At 34.4% G+C, this 22,262-nt stretch overlaps 3 protein-coding genes across 9 annotated transcripts; 1 reads left to right on the forward strand and 2 right to left on the reverse strand.

The window, feature by feature from the left end:
- Nucleotides 1–5,252: 5,252 nt before the first annotated feature.
- LOC115243429 lies at nt 5,253–8,814 on the forward strand. 2 transcript variants are annotated; one of them, XM_029820439.1, is made up of 5 exons: nt 5,253–5,421; nt 6,660–6,887; nt 7,043–7,254; nt 7,594–7,938; nt 8,185–8,814. In XM_029820439.1, the coding sequence occupies exons 1-5, from the start codon at nt 5,419–5,421 to the stop codon at nt 8,525–8,527; spliced, it is 1,131 nt and encodes a 376-aa protein (XP_029676299.1). In that variant the 5' UTR covers nt 5,253–5,418; the 3' UTR covers nt 8,528–8,814. The 2 variants fall into 2 exon arrangements, with proteins under 2 accessions (XP_029676299.1, XP_029676300.1); XM_029820440.1 differs by lacking the exon at nt 5,253–5,421 and adding an exon at nt 6,427–6,442.
- Nucleotides 8,815–9,070: 256 nt separating this feature from the next.
- Nucleotides 9,071–12,663, reverse strand: LOC115243625 (trichohyalin-like). The gene is made up of 5 exons (XM_029820759.1): nt 12,652–12,663; nt 11,928–12,379; nt 10,739–11,025; nt 10,420–10,673; nt 9,071–10,341 (listed from the first exon to the last, which is right to left on the reverse strand). The coding sequence occupies exons 1-5, from the start codon at nt 12,661–12,663 to the stop codon at nt 9,730–9,732; spliced, it is 1,617 nt and encodes a 538-aa protein (XP_029676619.1). The 3' UTR covers nt 9,071–9,729.
- On the reverse strand, nt 12,251–21,312 carry LOC115243428. 6 transcript variants are annotated; one of them, XM_029820435.1, is made up of 11 exons: nt 21,192–21,312; nt 18,415–18,899; nt 16,164–16,436; nt 15,594–15,857; nt 15,043–15,212; nt 14,571–14,642; nt 13,937–14,223; nt 13,646–13,807; nt 13,451–13,561; nt 13,160–13,344; nt 12,251–12,379 (listed from the first exon to the last, which is right to left on the reverse strand). In XM_029820435.1, exons 2-10 carry the CDS (start codon nt 18,448–18,450, stop codon nt 13,160–13,162), a joined length of 1,560 nt encoding a protein of 519 aa, XP_029676295.1. In that variant the 5' UTR covers nt 18,451–18,899; nt 21,192–21,312; the 3' UTR covers nt 12,251–12,379. The 6 variants fall into 6 exon arrangements, with proteins under 6 accessions (XP_029676295.1, XP_029676293.1, XP_029676296.1 ...); XM_029820433.1 differs by lacking the exon at nt 12,251–12,379 and having other exon boundaries at nt 12,922–13,344; XM_029820432.1 differs by lacking the exon at nt 12,251–12,379 and having other exon boundaries at nt 21,232–21,291.
- Nucleotides 21,313–22,262: the final 950 nt, after the last annotated feature.

Below are 22,262 nucleotides of genomic sequence, written 5' to 3' on the forward strand. Positions count from 1 at the left end.
AAGAGAATGTGTTGTAATAATGCTCTTTTATGCAGAATCATATGCAGATTTCGTTTAATTTTTACTATATAATATTGTTATACATATAGCATTTACTATATATAGTATTTATATATATTATATATATTTTTATTATATATATTACTATATATATAACATTTACTATACATAATATTATTATATAATATTTATATATAGTATTTAGACTATAATTTTTAAAGATGAGAGTTTTTTTGATAGTTTTTGCCATTCTTAATATTTGAATCTACTTGAATCAAATTTATTTAATATAAATAAGAATATATATTCAATAATTCAGAGTTGTTTAAGTATTTCCACCAACAAAATAAGTTTCTATTTTTCCATATAATTAAGGAATAATTAAGTTTTCAATATCTAATTTTGTGTACCCGAGAGCAATATCTGAATTTACGAGTATTTTGAGAATCTGTTTTGAAACTAACGAGAAAATTCGATGAAATATGACTTAATTCGCATTTTGCGAATATTCGCACATCTTTAATTGTATAGTATTTTACATAATCATAGAATTATTGAAATCTCTATGTACAAAATAATTTATAAATTTGCTAAAAAAAAATGTGGTCGAAAAGATATTCGTTGATTTTGCAACTTAATTGACTTAATAATCGACGAAGCTGCATCTTAACATAGATCGCAGTCGATCGCAATATTGAGATTTAGGAGATTACGTACTTTATGTAATTACGAAATGTATATTTAAAAGTTATATTTTTATATTTTAAAGCCATTCTGAAAGATTGATATGATATAAGACTGGTGCCGAGATTATATTTCGTACAATCTGGCTACTTTGACGTATTGTAAATACTCTAGATTAGTTGTGATTCGTATTCGCACGCGCTTCGAGCAATACAAGATCGTGATATGTTGAGTGAGATATCGCGAGTATGCGATACGCGACATATAATACCTTCGAGACCTGGAAATTATTATCATTAAATTTAATGGACGATACAATTAATTGTCGAAATGTAATACTGGACAATATAATTGATTGTTGAATTATGTATGCGCAAATAAAACGATTCATTGAACGATTATATTCAAGTGTTCAATTTACTAGCGAACATTAGCAATAACTCAAATTTATAAATATTCTGTATATCCAAAAATTGATAAGCGATAATAACATATAATATATATATTATAACAAATAATAATAATAATAAACATATATGCACAAAAATAATTAGGCTGCATCATAAAATAATAAAATTATTCGCCGATATTATTGTCGAGTATATATGCCATCATCATTTATTCAATTTATGTTATTTATTCACGTGATTATTGGAGGATCTTACACTTTTTTTTTTTGGAAAAGGGAGAGAGAAAGAGCAGACGAAATGTATTGTATCAAATATTGTTACAAATTATCCATTTTATACGTTTTACATTAATATCGTAAAATAATTTTTTATATTATTTTGATTTGATTCTAATTTACAGAGATAATTGACGGTAAGTTAACGTTGCGTAATTCGCACGACACGCAACACAATTAATGTTCGTTTTAAATGTCTTGTACGAGCTCATTTCAATGATCGATATGTCAACGGGCGCGAATGCCATACGTGGAAAACAAACACTAATAACGGGATTTAGCGTGGGGCGGCTGGTTGACGGCGATAACGAAAATTGATTTCACCCTCCGCGTCCCTTTTCGCGGCACGGGGATGCTCTATTCGAGCGCGTTGATGTTCATGGGACGCTGCGCAAAACCAGTGACACGCCTCTCTCTCTCCCATCGACATACTCCGGCGAGAGACCCCTCCGTACCCACACGTGCCCGGTAGAACACTGGTTTAACCCATTCAAGGAGTGATTTAAATCCGTTAGCAAAAATCAATTGCGTCCGTCGAATAGAAGCTAAAAAATAGAAGATAAAAATGCCTAGTAATTGTAAAAGCATAGTACATATTTAAAGAAATATTATAGAAAGAAATTGTATTTTCCAAAAATCTCGTAATTATCGTCATCGTTTCATTATTGATATTTATAATACTTAATCTAATATTTAGCTATTGCAACAAGAAAACAATGTTCCAAGATAGCTATCTAACACGGCGACACTCATACACAAGTGAAAGTGCCGCTGAGATTTCGAGTAGGACGCTATTGAAACCAGGAAACGGAGGCTGCGCGAGTGTTCGCCGCTGATAAGGGATGCCCCGCCCTACAGCCCTCTCGCGACAGTCACCCTCCCGCGTCATCCTCACGGTCGTGGAATCGCAAGGGTCAAGTTGTTGGAGGACCCAGTAACGGCGTGAGGTATTAATCTTGGGGATTAAGCGGACAAATCGACGGAAGATTAATTTTTAAGATGCCGTAAAATGGGAAGGATTATCCCGACGCTTAATTAACAGTTACGCTACATCGTTTTGTAATTAATCTTTGCGTTTCTTTTTCTTTTACGAATTCCTTACGTCGATGACTTGCTGCTCCGGGCATATAGTAAATAAAAACGCACTGAATTTGCGAGATATTCATAATTGTTGCAGCTTTTGATTCGCGATGCATTAAATTTGACATCTATATATAAGTTTGTAATAAATTTATTATGAATATAAATCATCCAATCTCGTGTTGTATGTGTGCATCGATATTAATGATTCTTCGGATTTTTATCTAAAAATACACTGAACCAAAGACCGCGATAAGAGTCACGTGAGTCAATCCCGCGTGCGGTGGTGGTAATATTAATACCTTATCCTTATTCATTGACACGCGCAAATTGGGTCGCGAGTTGCCAAGCCTGTGGGAAACCGCTACAAAATATCCCCTATTAAATTCGACGGGGGTACTCGGGGGTGCCTTTCTATCGATTCTCGTAATGGAAATGGCTATTTTTCAAGTTTTCGAAATATCCGAAATGATATCACCTATAAAAAATAATATTTCATAATATATATTACATAAAAATAAAATAATATTGCAATTAAATTGATTCTAGCAAAATATATAATAAAATATAATAAATAATATATAATAAAAAATGTGTTAACAAGAGATCTCGAACGAAGGAGTGACAATTAATTAACTTCGAACAAGACAATTTCAGAGACAAAATTTTTTCGATAAAATAAGACAGAATATTATTGCGTTTGTGTATATTCATATTGCACAATTTCTACTATATATAACAACAATTACGATAAGAAATGAGTTAAACAATTTCTGAAAAAAATACATACAATTAATTATTTGACAATTAATTATTCATATTAAATACGAGAAAAAAACTAATATTTGAAAGAAATGATAGATGATGCATTCGTGAAAAACTTTTCCCAAACAATCAACTTTCGATTAGCCGGATCTCCGTGATTCGAGGAGCATAAAAAACGTGAGCCCTGCTTAGTATACATTAAGGGTGAGAGAGCGGCTACCCCCTGTCGTCAAGTGGCCACCGGCTTGTTTTATTGTGACACCTCGGGAGGGTGCTACAGATTTTCCACCAGGATGCGCCGGGGTGTCATCGTTGAAGTCCGATTAGATGATCGTATCATTCTTGATGCTCATTCGAGCGCCATTACGAGCCAATCTGCGTGGGACCTGATCTTAAATAAGTGCAATATGCGACAATTATTTGTAGAAAATCAATAGAAAATTTATAAATTTTAGATTCTTAAATTGCAAATTTTTTTTGATTGTTATGTTCTAGCGTCTTAAATATTTTTGACTGTAAAGAAATCAGAAAATTGTATTCTAAAAAATAACTTGAAGGAAATCGATAAGATGAGCAACTATTAGTATTTATAAATTGTGATATATTTTCGTTGTACTATGTTCATGGCATTATTTAAAAATGATAATTGACAATCATGATAGAATTATTAAATGTCTCAAGAATCAAATACACGAAGGATGATATTATATATAATCATAAAAAAGAATAAAAATTAAGAAGGAAAGAGAGAGAGAGAGAGAGAGAGAAAGAGAGAAAAATTGAATAATTTGAAGCGATATCGTCGACACATTTGTCGACAAAACATGCTTATCGTTTTCCTAAAAGTTACTCATCGGCTTATCGCGACAAAAAGTAGCTCTGCCCGCGACGACAATAGTTGGACGACAAGAGCGATAAGATAGACCGCGAGACTTGACACGCATCATTCTTTATGCGATGCAGAAAGCATCTTCGAAACACATGGCAATGAGCCGAAGCAGGAAGAGGGTGGAGACAGATTCGTTCTTTTTGCATACATAGATACACGTGCGTTGAAAGATAACGAACAACATCTTGCAGCTGTCTCTATTATTCCACGTCTATCAAGAGATGAAATACGCAAATTTGTGCAATTTAGTAATAGTATTGTTTTTGCTACTCCACAAATGTGTAGAACTTGCAACTAATGTTTCTAACTAAATTTGAAAATATTAATAAAAAACGCTAGAACACACACAATACATAAAAAATTTCAACGCATAATAAAAATATGTGGATGTTATTATATACAATAAATTATTTAAGGAGTGTAGGAAGGAATATTATATGTACGATAATTTTATTAGATTATTTTAAATCTAAATTATTTAATGCTGACCCTTTCAGATACGATAAATTTGGCACCTTAATCTCAGAATAAAAGGCAATATAAAGGAGGATATAAAGGACACGTGCGTTACCCTCGATTGCCAAACACGTGTCTGATCGTATGGCGGGTAACTTTTTCTACATCGCCAATTAATTCATTATAAATACAAATATTTCTTGTAAAGTAAAATAAATTTTGTAGACTTAGAATATTCTTTCTCTAAGTTTTCCAAACTTTTTTGCTTGACAATCTCTTAAATGCCGATGGTTTATACTAAACATGAAACTAAAAAATTAAGATGCACTTTTTTTATTACTATTTTATTAGTATCAGAATTTTTCAAAATTAACATAGAAAAATAATAAAAATTAAAAAGCAGCGTTAATTTTTTAATAAACAATCGGCATCATAAATTACTCAAAAATGTGAAAAGCGAAAGTGACATTTCTTATCACTTGCTGCGATGTCTGTATCGTAAGATCTTTCAAACAAGAATATCACGCAGATCGGGAATCGATGGACGAATGAAGTATGGATTTTGCGTTTTCACCGGATATATGAAGATATGATCCGCGTGGAGAACGTCGATACAGGGATGCTGGATGGAGCACGGATGGGACGGACCTGATACGAGCTCCACCCATAAGCCTGCGCTCCGCCCTCGTGAAATTCATTTACCCGGAGGGTTAGCCTGGACTCGTTGCTAGTCAAATCGTCCCTTTCGACATCGGTGTTACTCTCCATCACGATCGCGATGTGAGCTAGAGATCTCGTTCTCCAAGTCGATCTGTGTCATTTAATTTTGCGGTACTATTGGCATTTTTTTGCGTGCAACATGGTGAGTATTAATTGTTTCGTGTGTGATTATCTGTGATCGCTTGAAATCCTGTGTTCTACAAACCTTTTCTTTTCTACAACCCTTATATGGATCTCAAGCAGTGCTGGAATAATGTCACGATTGTTTATCGTAGACAGTTTAGAAAATACTGTGTTTAATTGATACAATAATCATAATACAAAATTTTTTTTTGTTGAGCCGTAATTATTATTATATAATATATTTTATTAACCATTTTTCAAAAATCTGGAATTATAAAAAAATGGGCGTGCATCTGTATATCGTGCTACTCGTCACGAACATAAGACGAATAATATAGCATTCTTTTTTAATTGTATTGTCATCGCACAATCTATCGACATTCTTAATTGACAAAAATACAATTCACGAAATGACAAATAGCATCTCTTCTAAATTTACGAACTTTTTGCACTGACAGGGAATCAATCATCGACATCGCAGAAAGATGTCTTGATAAAAAATAATTTGAAATAAAAAAAACTCTCTGCTAGTATATAAAATTATTACCGAAAATGCGCAGAGAGAGACATACAAACGGAAATGCTTCCTTCTTTACAAAAATTGATATGTGAACAGCAAGTGCATATATGACTAATTCATAAAGATAAATCGAATGGCACACATATCTGTTGAATGTCAGGGACAGTTAAAAAGAGCGATATCAACTTCCTGTTGGCGCTATAGACTAATTATATCCGAGATTGTCGACGACATCCATTTAACAAGCTTGTTTTAAGTATTATTCTTGTATAACACGGAATTCGATGGGAATCAGAAAAGGCCTTTAACTTTCAAATGCGTGTTTATTATTGATAAATTTACTTATCTCGTCGCGGCGAAAGTCTCGGGACTGATTGACTGCTTAGTCATGTCCTTCACTCGCCTAATATCTGTTTACATTTTCTTAATCCGTCTCGCTTTGCCCTTACACTTGTTATTGTGGAGATTTTCTTAATAATAATTATCTTTACTCAGTAAAAAAAATAGATTAGTTTTCAAAGTAAGCTTATAGAATATTAAATATAATATTAAATTAATATTAAATATATATTAAATATAATATAAAATTAATATTAAATATATATTAAATATAATATAAAATTAATATATAACTATAATAAATTTTGAAGCTGTGGACACATAAAATAATAATCTCTATAAGATTATATGATTGGCATTTCGTCGTGTTTGTTCACTATATTTATTAATCCTTGCAGCCTATGTTAACGTACAGTGGCTGCGGGATAGGAGTCGCGGACGCCGAAAATGGTTCCCCAGCGGGATCGTTATTGTCAGGCGAGGGAGAGCTTCCGGAAGAGGCCGGTGATTCTCCGGGTACATCGAGGGACACTGAAGAGGAGGCGACACTCTCCGATGAGTTCTATTCCCACGACACCGACGACGAGGAAGATCAAAGCAAAAGACGCCGGGATCGTTCTAGTTCCGTAAGCGAGATGAAATCCTATTCCTGCCAAATCTCGAAATTTCTATATTACGTAAAATATAATAAATTTTGCTGTGATCTCCCCAAATTTGGAATATCGAAATAACAGTTGTTGGATTAGTGGTAGTTTAATGAAATTCATTAATAATCTTGTAGCTAGATGGCATTTCGTCTTCCGGAAGTGGTCATTTAGGATCGCCTACACCTCGTGTAGGTAACTTAGGAGTTAGAAAATTTTTCACCAACAGTCGTGAACGATGGAGACAGCAAAATGTGAGCGGCGCCTTCGCCGAGCTTCGCAAATTGGTGCCGACGCATCCGCCAGACAAGAAACTGTCGAAGAATGAGATATTAAGGATGGCGATCAGGTAACTTTTAGCTATAGAAATGAATATTTTTATTTCAAATATAAACAAATATTAATATCCATACATTGTCATTCATATTTTTTGAACAACTTCGAGAAATAAAAAAAAAAGCTTTTCCATTGTTTTAAAGGCAATTAAAAAATACAACGATTTACGCGTGAATATATATATATATTCTCGAATATTAATAGAAAATATAACAGAAATGTATAGTATATAATATATAGACATTTTGCACAATACATTTTAAAATTTTATAATAAGAATAAGAGGTATTAAAGGGAAAATTTTGATTACCTGATATTCGAACTTGAAATGATTACACATCTTGTTTGGTAGATACATAAGATTGTTAAGCAATGTTCTCGAGTGGCAAAAAGGTCAAGATCGTAATGGGATGCAGCATCACGACGTGCGTATCAAATGTGAGTCGCATCTGAACAACCAAAACCCCATCGCGTATCATGCGAAGCCTGCCATAGCCTTCCTGAAACAAGAGAAGCAAAATATGTCAGAAAATTCTCACGTCTTCCGCATCAATTATTCCGCGCAGAGGCATAACGCGTGCGACAAGAACGGCAGCAATTTGTTGATGATCGCACCGAACGGGCTTAACGTAACTATTCCCACCGGAAAACGATGTGTCACGCCTTCCGTCATCGTTACCCAAGGCAACTTTCACAGGTGAATTACGTGCCACGCTAGTTTAGTTCTTTATAAAAAATAAAAAATTAGAAAAAAAAATCGATAGATTTTTGATTTTATAAAGCTGTAAATTTCTCTGAGCTCTCTTTGAAAATCATTGAATCACTTTTTGTATCTTTTAAACGAGTAAAAAAGCATATTTATTCATTATAAATATTTTATGTATGATATACTATTGCTTGCAATAATCTAATAACGTTATAATGTCTGCAATATTTGTAACAGCAACAACAATGGAAATCTTATACGTTCTCCATCGAGCGGACGATCCTCGAATTTCCCGAAGTCACCGCAGATCTCATCGAACACTAGCGTAATATCTAATGGATCCTCCTCGTCTTTGACGAGTCACACACCAGTTACGAACGGGATAGGGTCAAGCGGATCAAACTGTGCTCAGAAGAGATTCAAGATCGAGCGAGACGAGGAGGAGCAGGCTCCGAGGGATTGCCGAGTACCGCCGCCACCTGCTCATAGTATACCGGTCAGAAAAAGAGTCAAAGTCGCCTTTGTCAAGGACTCGAGTTCAGGATATCGTGGTGATTTGTGTGGCGCGGATCGCAAATGAAGCATTGGTGAGAGATACCTATTGGTGAAATGATCAATTTACTTTAAGCATACGTACATTGTGTAAATATTTTTTTCTTGCTGTATTTGACAATAATTAGTACGATATAAAATCAAATGACTTCTTGAGATGAAGAGGTTTTTGAATTAATATGCATATAAAAAAATCTTATCTTTAATTAGTAAAATTTGAAACATACTTTTCAATTCGCGCACTAAACATTCTTACGTTATATATACATAATTCTGTATTGATTTAATAAAAATTCCATCTTGTTATAAAAAGAATATTTCTCTAAAAATATTACATCTTGTTGAATATGGTCGTCCCGTTCTGTTGAACTTTAAACTATAAAATGTTTCTAACTTTTTAAATATTTTGATTATTGGAAACTATAACTTCAACGGATATTTAATAAAATACATTTTTGTTAGAGAAAAATTATTTGCTGAAAAAACAATTGATTAAAAGAATAATTTCGAGACATCTTGTATTTATAGAAGAACGATGGCAAGAAGATGGGGAAGGGTGGGAACGTCGTGTGTTCCTCAAAGAATATTTTATTATGTATTTTGCGTTACACCGTTTGTATTAATTATTATATCGCAGTTACGCTTATAACAGTGACATGAAAAACACGAATAGGAAACTTCTGGTTACGTAGTAAACCGTTGTAAATTTGTAACAAATACATTTTTATCAGGCTTCCGCGTCTCCGGTCATAAGTGCTATATTATTGTAGAGCTTCGTAACAGAATATATCGAGTTTCGTACATATATATCCGTTTACATATCGTATTATTATACGGTGAACACAGTAAACGACAGTTGAACGTTTAACAGTTATCCACAGACAACGGGCTCCATTGTATCCTTCGAGATAAAATTGCTTATATTTATATTCACCTTCGTAAATATTCTAACTTTTTAATCTTTTCTCGCCCTCATACGAGAAAAAATGATGGACATCGCCCAACATAGGGGTATTGACATTGGAATATCGCCGCGCAAGGAATTTTTTGTAATACACACGTATTTACATTTACGAATCTTGTTGGAAAATCCTTCTCGTCATACAGCTGTTTTTTCATCTTCGAGAGTCATGTACTTGTACTTCCATACTTGATCGTTGATAAAATTTAATCTAAAACTCTGCGAAAGCGGCGTTTGTCTCGCAAAACACCCGCTCTCGCAGGCGTTTCCTACGTCAGATATACTTTGTACCTGGTACTGTCTCTCTTCGGAGATTCCGACGACAGTTTCTTGGGGACGTATCGCTCGTCGTTAAACTCGATCGGCGGCACCGGAGTAGACGGTCGTCGCTCGTCGGTCTGGCTGAAGGCTCTTCTCGGCGGCATTTCACAAATCTTCCGCGTGCTCTTGCACTCGACGCTGCCTCGCTTACCGAGGTTCACGCTGGCGTAACTGGCATCGCTGGTACGAGAATCCCTCTTTGGGAAGTCCACCTCCACGTAGCTGACTCGCGAGTCGCGTGATCTCGCACTCACGTCTGAATTCCGCTTGTTCTCCACGTTCGCTAACGGTCTCTTGATCGTCGGTGCTTCTGGTCGATCCCGTCTGATCGTCGGCGATTCCGGTTGCCGGGACGCACGCCGAGCTTTCTCGTCGTAATCGTCCGAGTATGTGCGTCGCTCGCGACCACGAACCCGCTCCGTGCCATGATCCTCGCTGTATCGCAGCCTGTCGTTGAACCTTCGTAGACGCTCCTCCTCCTGCTCGTTCATAAACACTTCGCTGGCGTCATGGGTACTGCGCTTTGGTCTTCGTCTGTCCTCCTCGTGTTGAATCTTAGTCTAAAAAAAGTACAAAGCAAACGCGAGGTGTATGTTGACTCCTGAAAGCAGCATGTTTTTAAATCTTAATCCGTGTACCTTGAATATGTCGATTCTATCATTAAATTCCAAATCTTGACTGTTTCTGCGAATCGGTCGATAATTTCCTCTCTCCTCCTCACTGCTACTTATACTGATCCAAGTGTTCTCTTGCTGGGAACTTCCCGCTCTCTTCGGCCACTCGTTCTCCGTCTTGAAATCGTATAAATCTCGCATACGTTGGCTGAGTTTGTTCGCTCGCTCGTTAGTATCGATAAAACTCGACGAGCGATCTCTGCCAATGTCTAATTCGTCTGCAATTAAATATCGCAGCATGAATCGGGAGATGTATATTAAAATGATTAAGTGTATCACTTACCTTGTCTTTGTAAATGCGCTTTCTCGTTCTTCGCTGGCGAGAACTTTCTAGAGGGTTGCCATTTACTATTAGAGGTATCCGCATCCTTGCGCGGCTCTTCTTCCTCTTTGCTGTGCTCCGTTATGGAATCTCTTCTCTCAGGATTTATTCTTGGTATGGGACTGGGTGATGGACTTTTGGCAAAGGTTATCCATCGGGTAGTCGCGCTCTGTGTAATCTCACAGCCATCTTTTGCAAGAGGAGACGATTCTCGGCGAAACTTTGCACCGCTAACTTGTGGTATCCACCTAAGCAAGATCAGATGTTCGTGGTCGAATGTTTGCTTCAAACTTACAAGTATTTGCTATTTTATCTGCATATATACACAAATACACATATAAAGAAAAAATCTTGACAGGTAAAGGCTACTATTTATGATTAACAACTGCCATTTTCGGCCGCAATAGATTACTTTACTTGTATAAAAGAACGTTCAGTTTATAATTAATTATTAAATCAATTATTAATTAATTATTAATAATTATATTAATTATATAAAATTATTAATATAATTATATATTAAAATAATTAATTATTAAATTAGAATTTGCGAGAAAAGACATCATCACAGAATCATAAAGTCAATACCAATTATTCATGCACATTTGTAGGGATTTTTTAATCACAAAATTGCTTTCCAAATAATTCCATGGAAATAATTATTCTTCACGAGAAAACAGGGAAGATAAGGAAGAACAATTAAACATTGAAACATTTGAACAATTTAAGTATTCTGTACAATGGAAAGTTATCGTTAGTTAATTACTTTTATAAATCTTTCTGACATCGCGGCGAATCACAAATATACGAGGAGCGTCACAACGTGAAAAAATATTAGCGACTAGTTCCGGTCAATGGAACAAACCAGGCACCACTATGTTTTCACGTTGTACCGTTCGGCATGGTCCGTCAACCAACGTGAATTTCCGTCAATAAAATCGCCAAAGCTAATCCAAAAATAGCGCACACAAAATCGTACAAACAGGAAAGACGAACACGGAAGAAAGCAGAGCAACAACATCTGACCGAAACTAGACGCCATTACCCGTTGGAGGCTCCGTAATGACTATCAATCGCGCCTACGAATCTCAACTACAATCCCGATCATGGCATTTCTCGCTTTCGGACGTGGAAAATGTGCGCGGTCAACCTCGTGGCGATGGTTCGTGGATCGCTGCAATCCGTGTGCCTTCGTTGCTCGATGATGCTTTTTTCCACTCCCTTCGTGGCGGTCACGTCGGTGCTATAACTTCTGACGGCGGGTTGAGATCGACCAACGATCTCGGGCTCGATCCTGGAGAATCGATTCTCGGCTAACGTAGTCGTCGCTGCCGTCTCGTCGATGCTCTCCTGCCGCTCGTCCCTCGACGATCTCTTGATGGCCCCCGGCGATTGCTGACCTCGCGGCACGTATCTCGGCAATGGCATCCATCTCGACGTGTCCAGTTTACTGGTGTCGGTAATCTCCGTGTGCCGACGATCCTCCACGCGACGTTCCGTGTATTTCTTCAAACAGTCTACATCCGCACTGCGGCTACGCTGGCTGCGCGGTGATCGAGACGGTCTTCGTTGTTGCCCGTTGTTCGCCGGGCTGGCCCTTTCCTAAGGTTTAGGCGAATGTATGGAGAGAATAGTGTACTTTGGAATGAAATACTTTCGTACATGAAGCAGAATTAAACGACAATATATGTTGTGTTAATTTTAAATTTATGAGATGTTATTTTATTTTAAAAAGAAACAATAGATAAAAAAAATAATATTATGGAACCTGTAATATATAGAATTTAACTCTGAATCCATTATGCAATTAATAAATAAAATGTACATATATTAAATAATGGATCTTTTTTTAAAATGTTTGTAAATGTAAGTACTGAAAATACCATGACGTATTGTGTTCATTATTTTAGTGTTTTCTTTTTCTTTTTTTTTTGTAAGATATGTCGAAATTAAATTATGCATATTTCATTGATATAAAGATTTTTTTTTATATGAATAAATTTGTTATTAATATATTGGCAATTTTCTAAATTTCATTCTAGTAAAAAGATTGTTTTTATTATATAAAGAGATAGGGAGTGGGAGAAGAAGGGATAAATCATTTAATAGACTCCTCTAACAATTACTTGTTATCAATAATTCAATTTTTTCGATATAAAATATTCTCCGGTAAATACATGCAATATACCATCAATTATTATACTGATTTTATTAAAAAATTAAAGGATAAAGAAGGAATAATAATTTTCGCAATTTTTCGATTATGCAAAGGCATGAAGGCAACATCGTTTATCATTTCGCACACGTGATTACGTTCACAAAATAGAACTTTATTCAACAAAGAAGACCGGCGGCGATAAAGAAGCACGTATCGGATATTACCTAAGTAAGGTGAAGCTTTGCGTAATCCGATATGTGCAGAATTCCGTGTGCCGCAGATGCAACGTGCAAACTGAAGCCGCATGCGCGTGGATTGATTCTGGAATTATGCAGCTCGGTTATTTGGCTGCTGCACGCCGCCGCTGGATCGCCGCTGGACTCTAGATAACCATTCCAGAATTCGTTTCCTGCAGAAAGAACACAAGTGCTTTATTAAATACAGCATTTAAATTAATATTGAACTGGCAATAAATAAGCAAACAATTAAATAAAATAATCAGGATGCTTAAATACCTGGCAACGCGTTTCCATCCCAGGCATAAGTGACAATGAGCAGTTTATTCGCATCAGTACCTCGAAATAGCTTACTGTGTGGTTCTCTCATGGCAAAATGAATTTTTATATCTGAAAATTTCGTTATTAAGAGAAGAGAAAGAATGTTTGTAAATATTTATTATTTATTACTAGATATATTTATTATTTACTAACTGCCCAGATAATCGCCGTTTCCTGCGTCGCCGCACTTCTGCTGCCGGAAGTAAGAGAACATGATATCAGAAACGTACTTGAGCTTCTTGTTCATCTTTTTAATAGCGATCTCGAACGTTTTCAGGAAATACATCTGTTGATCCTGAATTACTTGCCAGACACCTACAAATCGTTATTTATTTAATCAATAATCGAAGAGAAAGATACAAAACAACTTTCAATAAATAATCAATATAAAAAATTCAATCTTATATATAGTCGTTGCAACGACAAGATTATTATTGCACTAACCGAGGCCAAAACCGACCACGTGCAAGAAAGCGGTCGTGTTTTGCTTCTCGGCGCGAGTGTTCGCCTCGAGCAATATTATTTCTACGGAGAGTAGAGTCCTCTTCATGTAATTCTCGATATCGAAGATAGTCTGGCTGCTTAACGATAAGTAACGTTTGTTTTCTTTCGATTTAACGCCTTTCACAATTTCCTCATAGAGCGGATGATAATCCGCGCCGTAAAACTTCGCCCATAAAACACGCATCCCACGTTTTTCTTCGGACGTGCCATCTATCCCGGGTCCATACCTATTTCATATAGATTGATTCTTTCAAAAGAATTTCGTTTGTACGATATAAGGAAAGAAACTTTGCATACAAGTACATGTAGAAAGACACTATACATCATAACGTTGTATTAACTGTAACTACCATCCCTCGAGCTTTCAGTTAATATAGCGTGTTGGAGATTTTGAAAGAGAGATGCTGTATCTTATATCTTTATTATAATTAATAGCAAAGATTAAGCAAAATACATCAAGATATCCGACGTTATATTTAGCGTTATGATACGAATAAATTTATCTTCAAATAAGTGTTGCTAAAAAAATGTACTCTGTAACGCAACATAATTATTGCGGAAAGTCATTGCTTACCCGTTATTTATATTGTTTTGCAACGGCGTGATGAGAATATCCTGATACTCCATAACTCGGGGCCTTTCCAATCTACGTGATAGATAAAATGACATAATTAATAAATTTATTAGTAAGATATCGTAATAAATTTTTGACGGATTCTCTCTATAGAATTTTTCAGAAAATTTTTTGCAGAAAATAATATTTTTTTTATATACTTGGCGTCGGGACGCTACCGCGTCGCTTGATATGTACAGAAAAATGCATACGGAAAAATAGAAATAAAAAAAAGATAAAAATATCTTGTTAAGAATTATCGGCATTTTCGTGGCGATTTCAATAATCATTGCGAAAATTTTTGCAGATATAAATAATCGCACGCGCGAAGGAGATAAAAATAGAACATCTGCAGACACGACAGGAACGTCACAGTGGTTTGCGCGTATAAAAATATTCCTGCAGAAGGCGGGGTTAAATAAATGCATAAAACCTTGTGCCTATGACACCCATAATAACCCCACGAGGTTGGACTGCGTCTGGGTCACTGCTCACGATGCCTCTATTATTTCGCGCGCCGTCGTTTATGAACTCCGTGTGAGATGATACCACCATCATCGCCGATAATTTTATCTCGTCGTAGCTCAAGCATTTTGTTAGGACCTATTTGTCAAATTTTAAAGACGGTTACAAAGCTTAAGAACCGTCGCGATATCAAAAGAAGATGTATCATAAGAAACAACCCTTTATACATTGTGTTTTTTAATATCTTATAAATTTTCAATATCGGTAAACATATGTAACGTTATATCGATCTAAAGAGAAAATTCAATAGCCTGTAATAAAGTGCAAAAAAAAAGATAGAGGGATGAGAATTTTTATTTAAGACATTATTTTACGAAAACAAAACTGAGAGAAGCATTTCAAGAGTTATTTTATTATTATTAAATTATTATTATATATTAGTTAATTTAAATATTATATAATGTAACTACTTTATGAAGTATTTTTGTGCTTGTTTAAAAAAAGAATTCACGTACTTACCAATGGTTCCTTCTCATTGCTCGTACCAATACTCTCCCATCCGTCGATGCCAGTCTTGTTGTCGATTAATTTCCATCGATCGTTTGGGCCGTAAAAGTAAATAGCCCTTTTCTCCAGCAGGCGGTGAATGAATTGGATGAGGCTCATATCTTTATACAAGGCTTTCTCGACAGCGCTACCGTACAACCGCTTGTGTTTCAACCATCCAGCAATCATGGGCAACATCGCCTCGTGTATCAGCGGATATGTCGAATTCGCGTTTAACTAAATAAAAAAATTTGGCATTGCATTGAAATTAATCGAAATCATTAAACGTCATAGAAGGTAAGAAAAGAGCTCAGATTTAAACTTACGAAACTGATTTTTTAAAGAAAGATATACAAAATGATGATCTTCAGAAAATCAAGCAACTAAAGTAAAGTGTTCTCCAATTTTCAAGCAATATCTATTTAAAGAATATTTAATCAAAAGTTTGCAATTCTCTAATTCATATGATCGATATCTAACTCATATGAACGTATATCATCGATATACGCTCGATCAAATTTAATTTGCTACATTTACGCAAACCTCAATAGTCTCCGCGCTGACTCCCCTATCCCTCAGGGAGGCGCATCTCATGGTGCTAATTGGAAACTTCACGGGAAATGCATCGCCCCGCTTGATTAGCTCCGCCAGACTGGTCGGTGGTGGCACGGAGACATCGAGGCATTTTTTCAGCAAGTCCTTCGTATCGTCGTCGAAGGGCACACCATGGGGTGAACCCAGCGTGTTCTCCCACGATAACTCCGGCGGCTCCTTCGTCTGCAGCATTTGCTGACGTGCTTCTTCCGCTCGATTATTCTGTGAAGAGATAATACTTTCGTGAACTGACTCTCGCGCGAAAAAACACTCACTGATGACGTCACAAATTAAACTTGCGTATTGTATAGGATTAACTAAAGAAGACAAAATTGAATAGAAATCTTAATTTTTTCAGTATAAAGATTAAATAAATGTTTGAAAAGATTTTTTTGAAAAATTTTCAAATATTAGAATTCTTAAATATTGTGTTGTTTTTTTATTAAAAAAATTTTTGATTGTGAAAATAAGAGATGTGAAGAAATGGTACGTATACTTAAAAGCTTTCTGCTAAAAAATATAAACAAGTGATCCGCTTTTAAATAATTTCGCGCACTAATACGGTTCGACGTCATCGACGTCGAAGCCAAGGGCTACGAAATCGATTCTAAGAAAAATTTTGCAAAACAGCGAAACGTTGTTCTATTAATACCCCCCCCCCCCCTGATTACAGCAAGGACGCCAAGTCCCTTTGACACTTGAGCATAAAATCCGTTAAGTAGCGTAAAATGTATCTGTTCATCCTAGCGAGCAGCTTGACGTTCACTCTCTTCGTGGGCGCGCATACACGTACGAATACGTACGCGAACGCACATATACATATATAAAAAAATGCACGCACTCGTTTAACGCCTACGGCGGTCCTGCAGTTTGCTTTATTTTTCTGTTTATCGATTCTGCCACCTGAACGACAGGGGTTGAGCGAAGGAAATTCAAGCTACAATATCTCGCATTGTAAAACAACTGTTTATGTTGTTTATTACTTTGTTCTAGCCTTTATACTTTTATAAAAGAAAGAAAGAATAATGCATTGATCCGTTATTCTAAATTTTTTCGTCCCATATCTTTTGTCGCTTAATTAACTTTATAACTATGCACAAATATATAAAATTTTATAATAAAGTTATGTATTTATATTAATTATAAAAATATATATAACAATCTGAAAGAAAAAAAATCATACTCGCATTAATATCAATAGTTTCAAATATCTATTCAAGTTAAACAAATCTATCAAATTTTTTAAATTTTTATAAAACTATTACTTGTCATAGATAAATAACGTAAAATATTGATTTATCTAAATAAACTTGTAAAATAAACAAAATTATTAAAAATTATGTGTATGTATAAGCTATATTTAAAATATATTAAAAAACTACACATGATAACAGCAAGCGAAAGAAAAAGAATAAACTATATTATTTTAGACATAAAAACGCTTAGCTACTTTGCATTCTAGTCAACAAATGTTATACAAATTTCGTATAACAAATAAAAAAAGCAATAAATTACAAATAAATTATAAATAAAAAAGATTTATATCTGTATAATTTTCATGCGTTAATATTAAATATAACATTAAAGTAATTAGAATAAGAACAAATATTAACTCTTTCGCTGCGGCAGATCTTAATACGTGGCACGCGTGACAGACAGCAAATTTCAACTGCATCCGACGCTATCGACGGCGAAACTGGTCGTTCGCGCGCATTTTTCAAAAGCTATATACTAGTTATCGAAACACTGAATTACATTATGCAATTATTGCCAATATAAATTGCCGAGCGCCTAAAGGCGCCACAGTCAGATGACCGAATTTAGTTAGGCGCCAATAAGCGCCAACAGCACATTGCAAACAAATTTTCAAAGAAAGCAAAGTGCTGTCAATTTTGCGCATTTGACACACATTGACGCGATTAAAATTGCACGTAGTCAATTCGCTTATAGTCAAGTTTAACCAGAGCAAACAAATAAGTAACTGTATGGGCCTTTTATATTAAGAAGTTAGACTAATCAATTACATTTTTTGTAAATTTCTTAATTTTAGTACGATAACACAACTAATCATGATATTAGTGCTAATAATGTGCTCTGATATTAAAATTAAAAAATTTACAAAAGATGGAGTTAATCAGTTGCTTTTGTTTAATTCGTATACATTCTTACGATTGTAGTGTAGAAACAAACATTAACTCACCTGACGGACGCAACAGGCAAATAGTGACATGCCCATGAATATTATCGGAAACAAACTTTTCTTTTTTTTCTTTATTGGATTTCCTATCCAGAACGAAGTACCACAATTTCTAACAATACTGCGATTTTACAATTAATTATCACGATTTGCTTATAGATATTGTTTCTTTATTAAGCTTGGTAATTCCCTCGCTATCTTTTAAGAGTCATATATAAGGCGAATGTTAAATCCGGGATCTGCCGACTATCAATAAACAATTCATACACTTCAACAACTACGCGTTATCGTGAAACAAACTTGTGTGATGCAACCAATCGATGGCGACTACAAGTGCCACTCCTGTTGAGTTTCGCGGAATTTCAAACGTCACGCGACGCGATCGCTACATAAACTTTTCTCGCGCTAAACGATCGCAATGTATCTATTTGTAAGAATGACGCGGCCGGCAAGTGCTGGACCGCTGCTGTTTGGACGCACATGCGCACCTGCAACATACACGCGCAGAGATGAAAAAGATTGAGAGAAGACGTGTTATCTGTTTGCCGAAACATTGAATTTTTCATTTCCGCCAACAATTAAAAAATGTGCAAATTAGTAGATCTGCTTGATTTGATCCGTCACCTCGATTTGCCAGTATCTTATGTTTATGAACAAAATAGATTGACTTAAAGCTAATCTGTTACATGCGAGATATTCAATGTGATACAAAAGACATTCAAGCATATCTATGCAGGGTTGGGAAGTAACGCGTTACTTGTAACGACCGTTACTTTTTTCTGTTTGTAACGGTAACGGTAACGTCGTTACAATTTTACAGTAACGGTAACGAATTAACCGTTACTTTTATCGTTATTTTTTGGTTCTTTATTATCTTATATCTATTCAATAGATAGATGTATTTTTTGAAAAATATTTTGTAGCTTTTTATCATAGACTGCATTCTAATAGTCACTGCCAGTACTGAAAATCTGTAGTAACGTAAATTATAGATTTTACAATACTGGCAGTGAATATTGGAATGCACTCTTAATAATATCAATATTTTTCTTATCAATATTTAAAAATAATGTTTGATAAAAATTTTCGACAAAATTGAAATTTGTAAATTACAATTTAAATTTCTATAAAGATAAGTGTATTAAAAAGTAAAAATATTAATATAAAAAATTAGAATCATTAAATAAGTTTAATATAAAAAACGCTTGCTATATAGAGACTAATTTAGAGTTTTTAATTGTAACATAGATTATTACATTTAATATTGATTATTAAATAATTTTATAATCTAATAGCTTATTTTAGCATTACAAAAAACAAAAACATAACGAAAAAGTAACGAATCGTTACTTTCCAAGTAACGGTAACGGTAACGCGTTACTTGGAAATTTTTAAAATCAGTAACGAGTAACGATAACGAGTTAGGGCCCGGGCATATAAAAAAACTTAAGCAGTAAGACTTAAGACTTAAGAATTTCAACCATACGGAATTTTCAGCTTACGTTTCAATATGGCTGCCTTAATGTTCGACCGTGATTGGTCAATTCGCTTACGTCTTAAGTCTTATTGCTTAAGGGCCACCGCACAAGCTTTTCCATAACACGTTACGTTACGTTAAGTACTGACTGTAAACCTAAATTCATACGTAACCTTAAACTTCAGTCAACGCACAAACAAAATTGTAACGTAGTATGCTTTTGTTACGTTACGATTTTCTCTGTGCGTTGACTGAAGTTTAAAATTACGTACGAGTTTAGGTTTAGAATCAGTACTTAACGTAACGTAATGCATTACGGAAAAGCTTGTGCGGTGGCCCTAAGAGTCATTGAACTCTATATATACTGGAATTAGCGATCCCATTGTTTGGCTGTCGCCACTATTTCGCCGAGAGAGAGGTGCGTTTGGATTTTGGTATCTCTTTCTAGTATTACCTAATTGGTCCATGACATGTCACGTGACATCATTATCAGTTACGTGATATGCCATGGACCATTTAGGGGCCCATAAAATTTAAAAAAATTTAAATATATAAAATATATTGTATATATATTATTCTCTTGTAATTAGATCTTTTTTTTGTTTTTTGTCAAACTTTTGAGAATTTATACTGCTATTTTAACTTCACCGATAATAAAGTTCATGATGACTGCTGCCATCTAAAGGCTCTTCTCTTCGGGGACCTCTTTATAAAATGCTATTAATTAATCATTAAGATAAAGATTAGTCATATGTTTATCTTCCTATGAGTCATTAAAATATCTATACGTTATAAACTCATGTAATTTTTACAATTTTCATAATTAAACTATGAAATTGTTTGAAGACGCGCCAGTAAAAAAATGGTTTTATTCCCGCGAATTTTGTTAAGATAATAAATTTATAGTTTGATATCAAATGATTATAATAATAGTTTCAATATTTAATATACAATAAAATTATAATTTATTGCAGTGTTGGATTTTCTATTAGGTTTAGTAAATGCATTCTCTTAGGACCTTAGTAATTGTCTTCAAATCAAATTGAAATCTAGAGATCTCAATATAGCAAAAAAACAAAATTTTAAGTTTTATTTAGAATTGTTACGAGTCTTTCATTCAACTTACGTCTCAGTACTTAACGTAACGTAATGCATTACGGAAAAGCTTGTGCGGTGGCCCTAAGTTTTTTTATGTACCACGGCCCTTACTTTTTACAAAAAATAACGGTAACGGTAACGCGTTACTTTTATAGAGTGACGTTCCCAACCCCGTATCTATGTTGTAGCATATCTATGTACATACATAATTATTAAAATGAGGATATTTCTGCAAAATACTTTACTTCCATGATGCAAACTCTGCGATATATTCTGCAACGCACTTTGATGTTCTGTCAACTAGTGACTCAACAGTAGGAAAACAGGTTTATATCAATTACAGTAGCGTCTCTAAAACATTTGGCATCCCGGAATAATAAAAAATTAGCCTTTTAATATATTAAATAGAAATAAAATTTAAAAAAATTTAATTTTATTTATATTTTGTACAAAACTTTTACGTCTAATTGTAAGATATAGAAATAAAGGTACAATGTTTCTTTTGTTTTATTTTTTACCGAGTTACGTCCATAAGTAAGTGGGATGTAAACTCTAACTCGTCGTTCGTCCCGGTATTTTACCGTAACTACCTTAACGCAATTAAAGTAAGTCTACAAGAAAATTAATAAATTATTGCAAGTAATAAAAAAGAAATAATATATGAAATAATATTGTATTAAAAGAACAATTATATATATTAGAAGAAATTAAACAATTTGTATAATTAATTTGTGTATTTTTTTCGATAAATTTTGGTGGATAAGCGAAGGATAAAAGTGCGTGAAACACCGCAAGAATTGCAGGAACAGTCGACATCTGTGAAACCTCATAGCAAGTGCGAAGTCAAGGAACAAACGGTAATCTCGTTCCTGTATTACTCAATAATATAGATTATAGATTATAGCAATCAAATAAAATAATAAATCCATCATTTGCATAATTCAATTTATCGCAAATTACATATATATTTTAATTTAGATTATGTAATATTTTCAATTACAGACGAAGCTGTTAAAAAATATAGATTCGAGAATTTGAAAATAAAAGTTCTTCAATTTAACAACAGCAAACTAATTATAATATAATAACAAAATTAATTAGAGATAAAATCGATAAGAATAGCAGGAATTTATGATAATCGTAATTTACGTAATATAAGATTATCGTGTATTAAAATAAATGAGAGCAACTTGTACATTTTTAAGATTTTATTGTGTGATATTTTATCTATCAAGTAATTAAAAGATAAGACAAAGAAGCTTTTAGATTTGATATG

The sequence above is a fragment of the Formica exsecta genome, unplaced genomic scaffold, assembly GCF_003651465.1.
Source record: "Formica exsecta isolate Colony F162 unplaced genomic scaffold, ASM365146v1 scaffold72, whole genome shotgun sequence".
NCBI lineage: Eukaryota > Metazoa > Arthropoda > Insecta > Hymenoptera > Formicidae > Formica > Formica exsecta.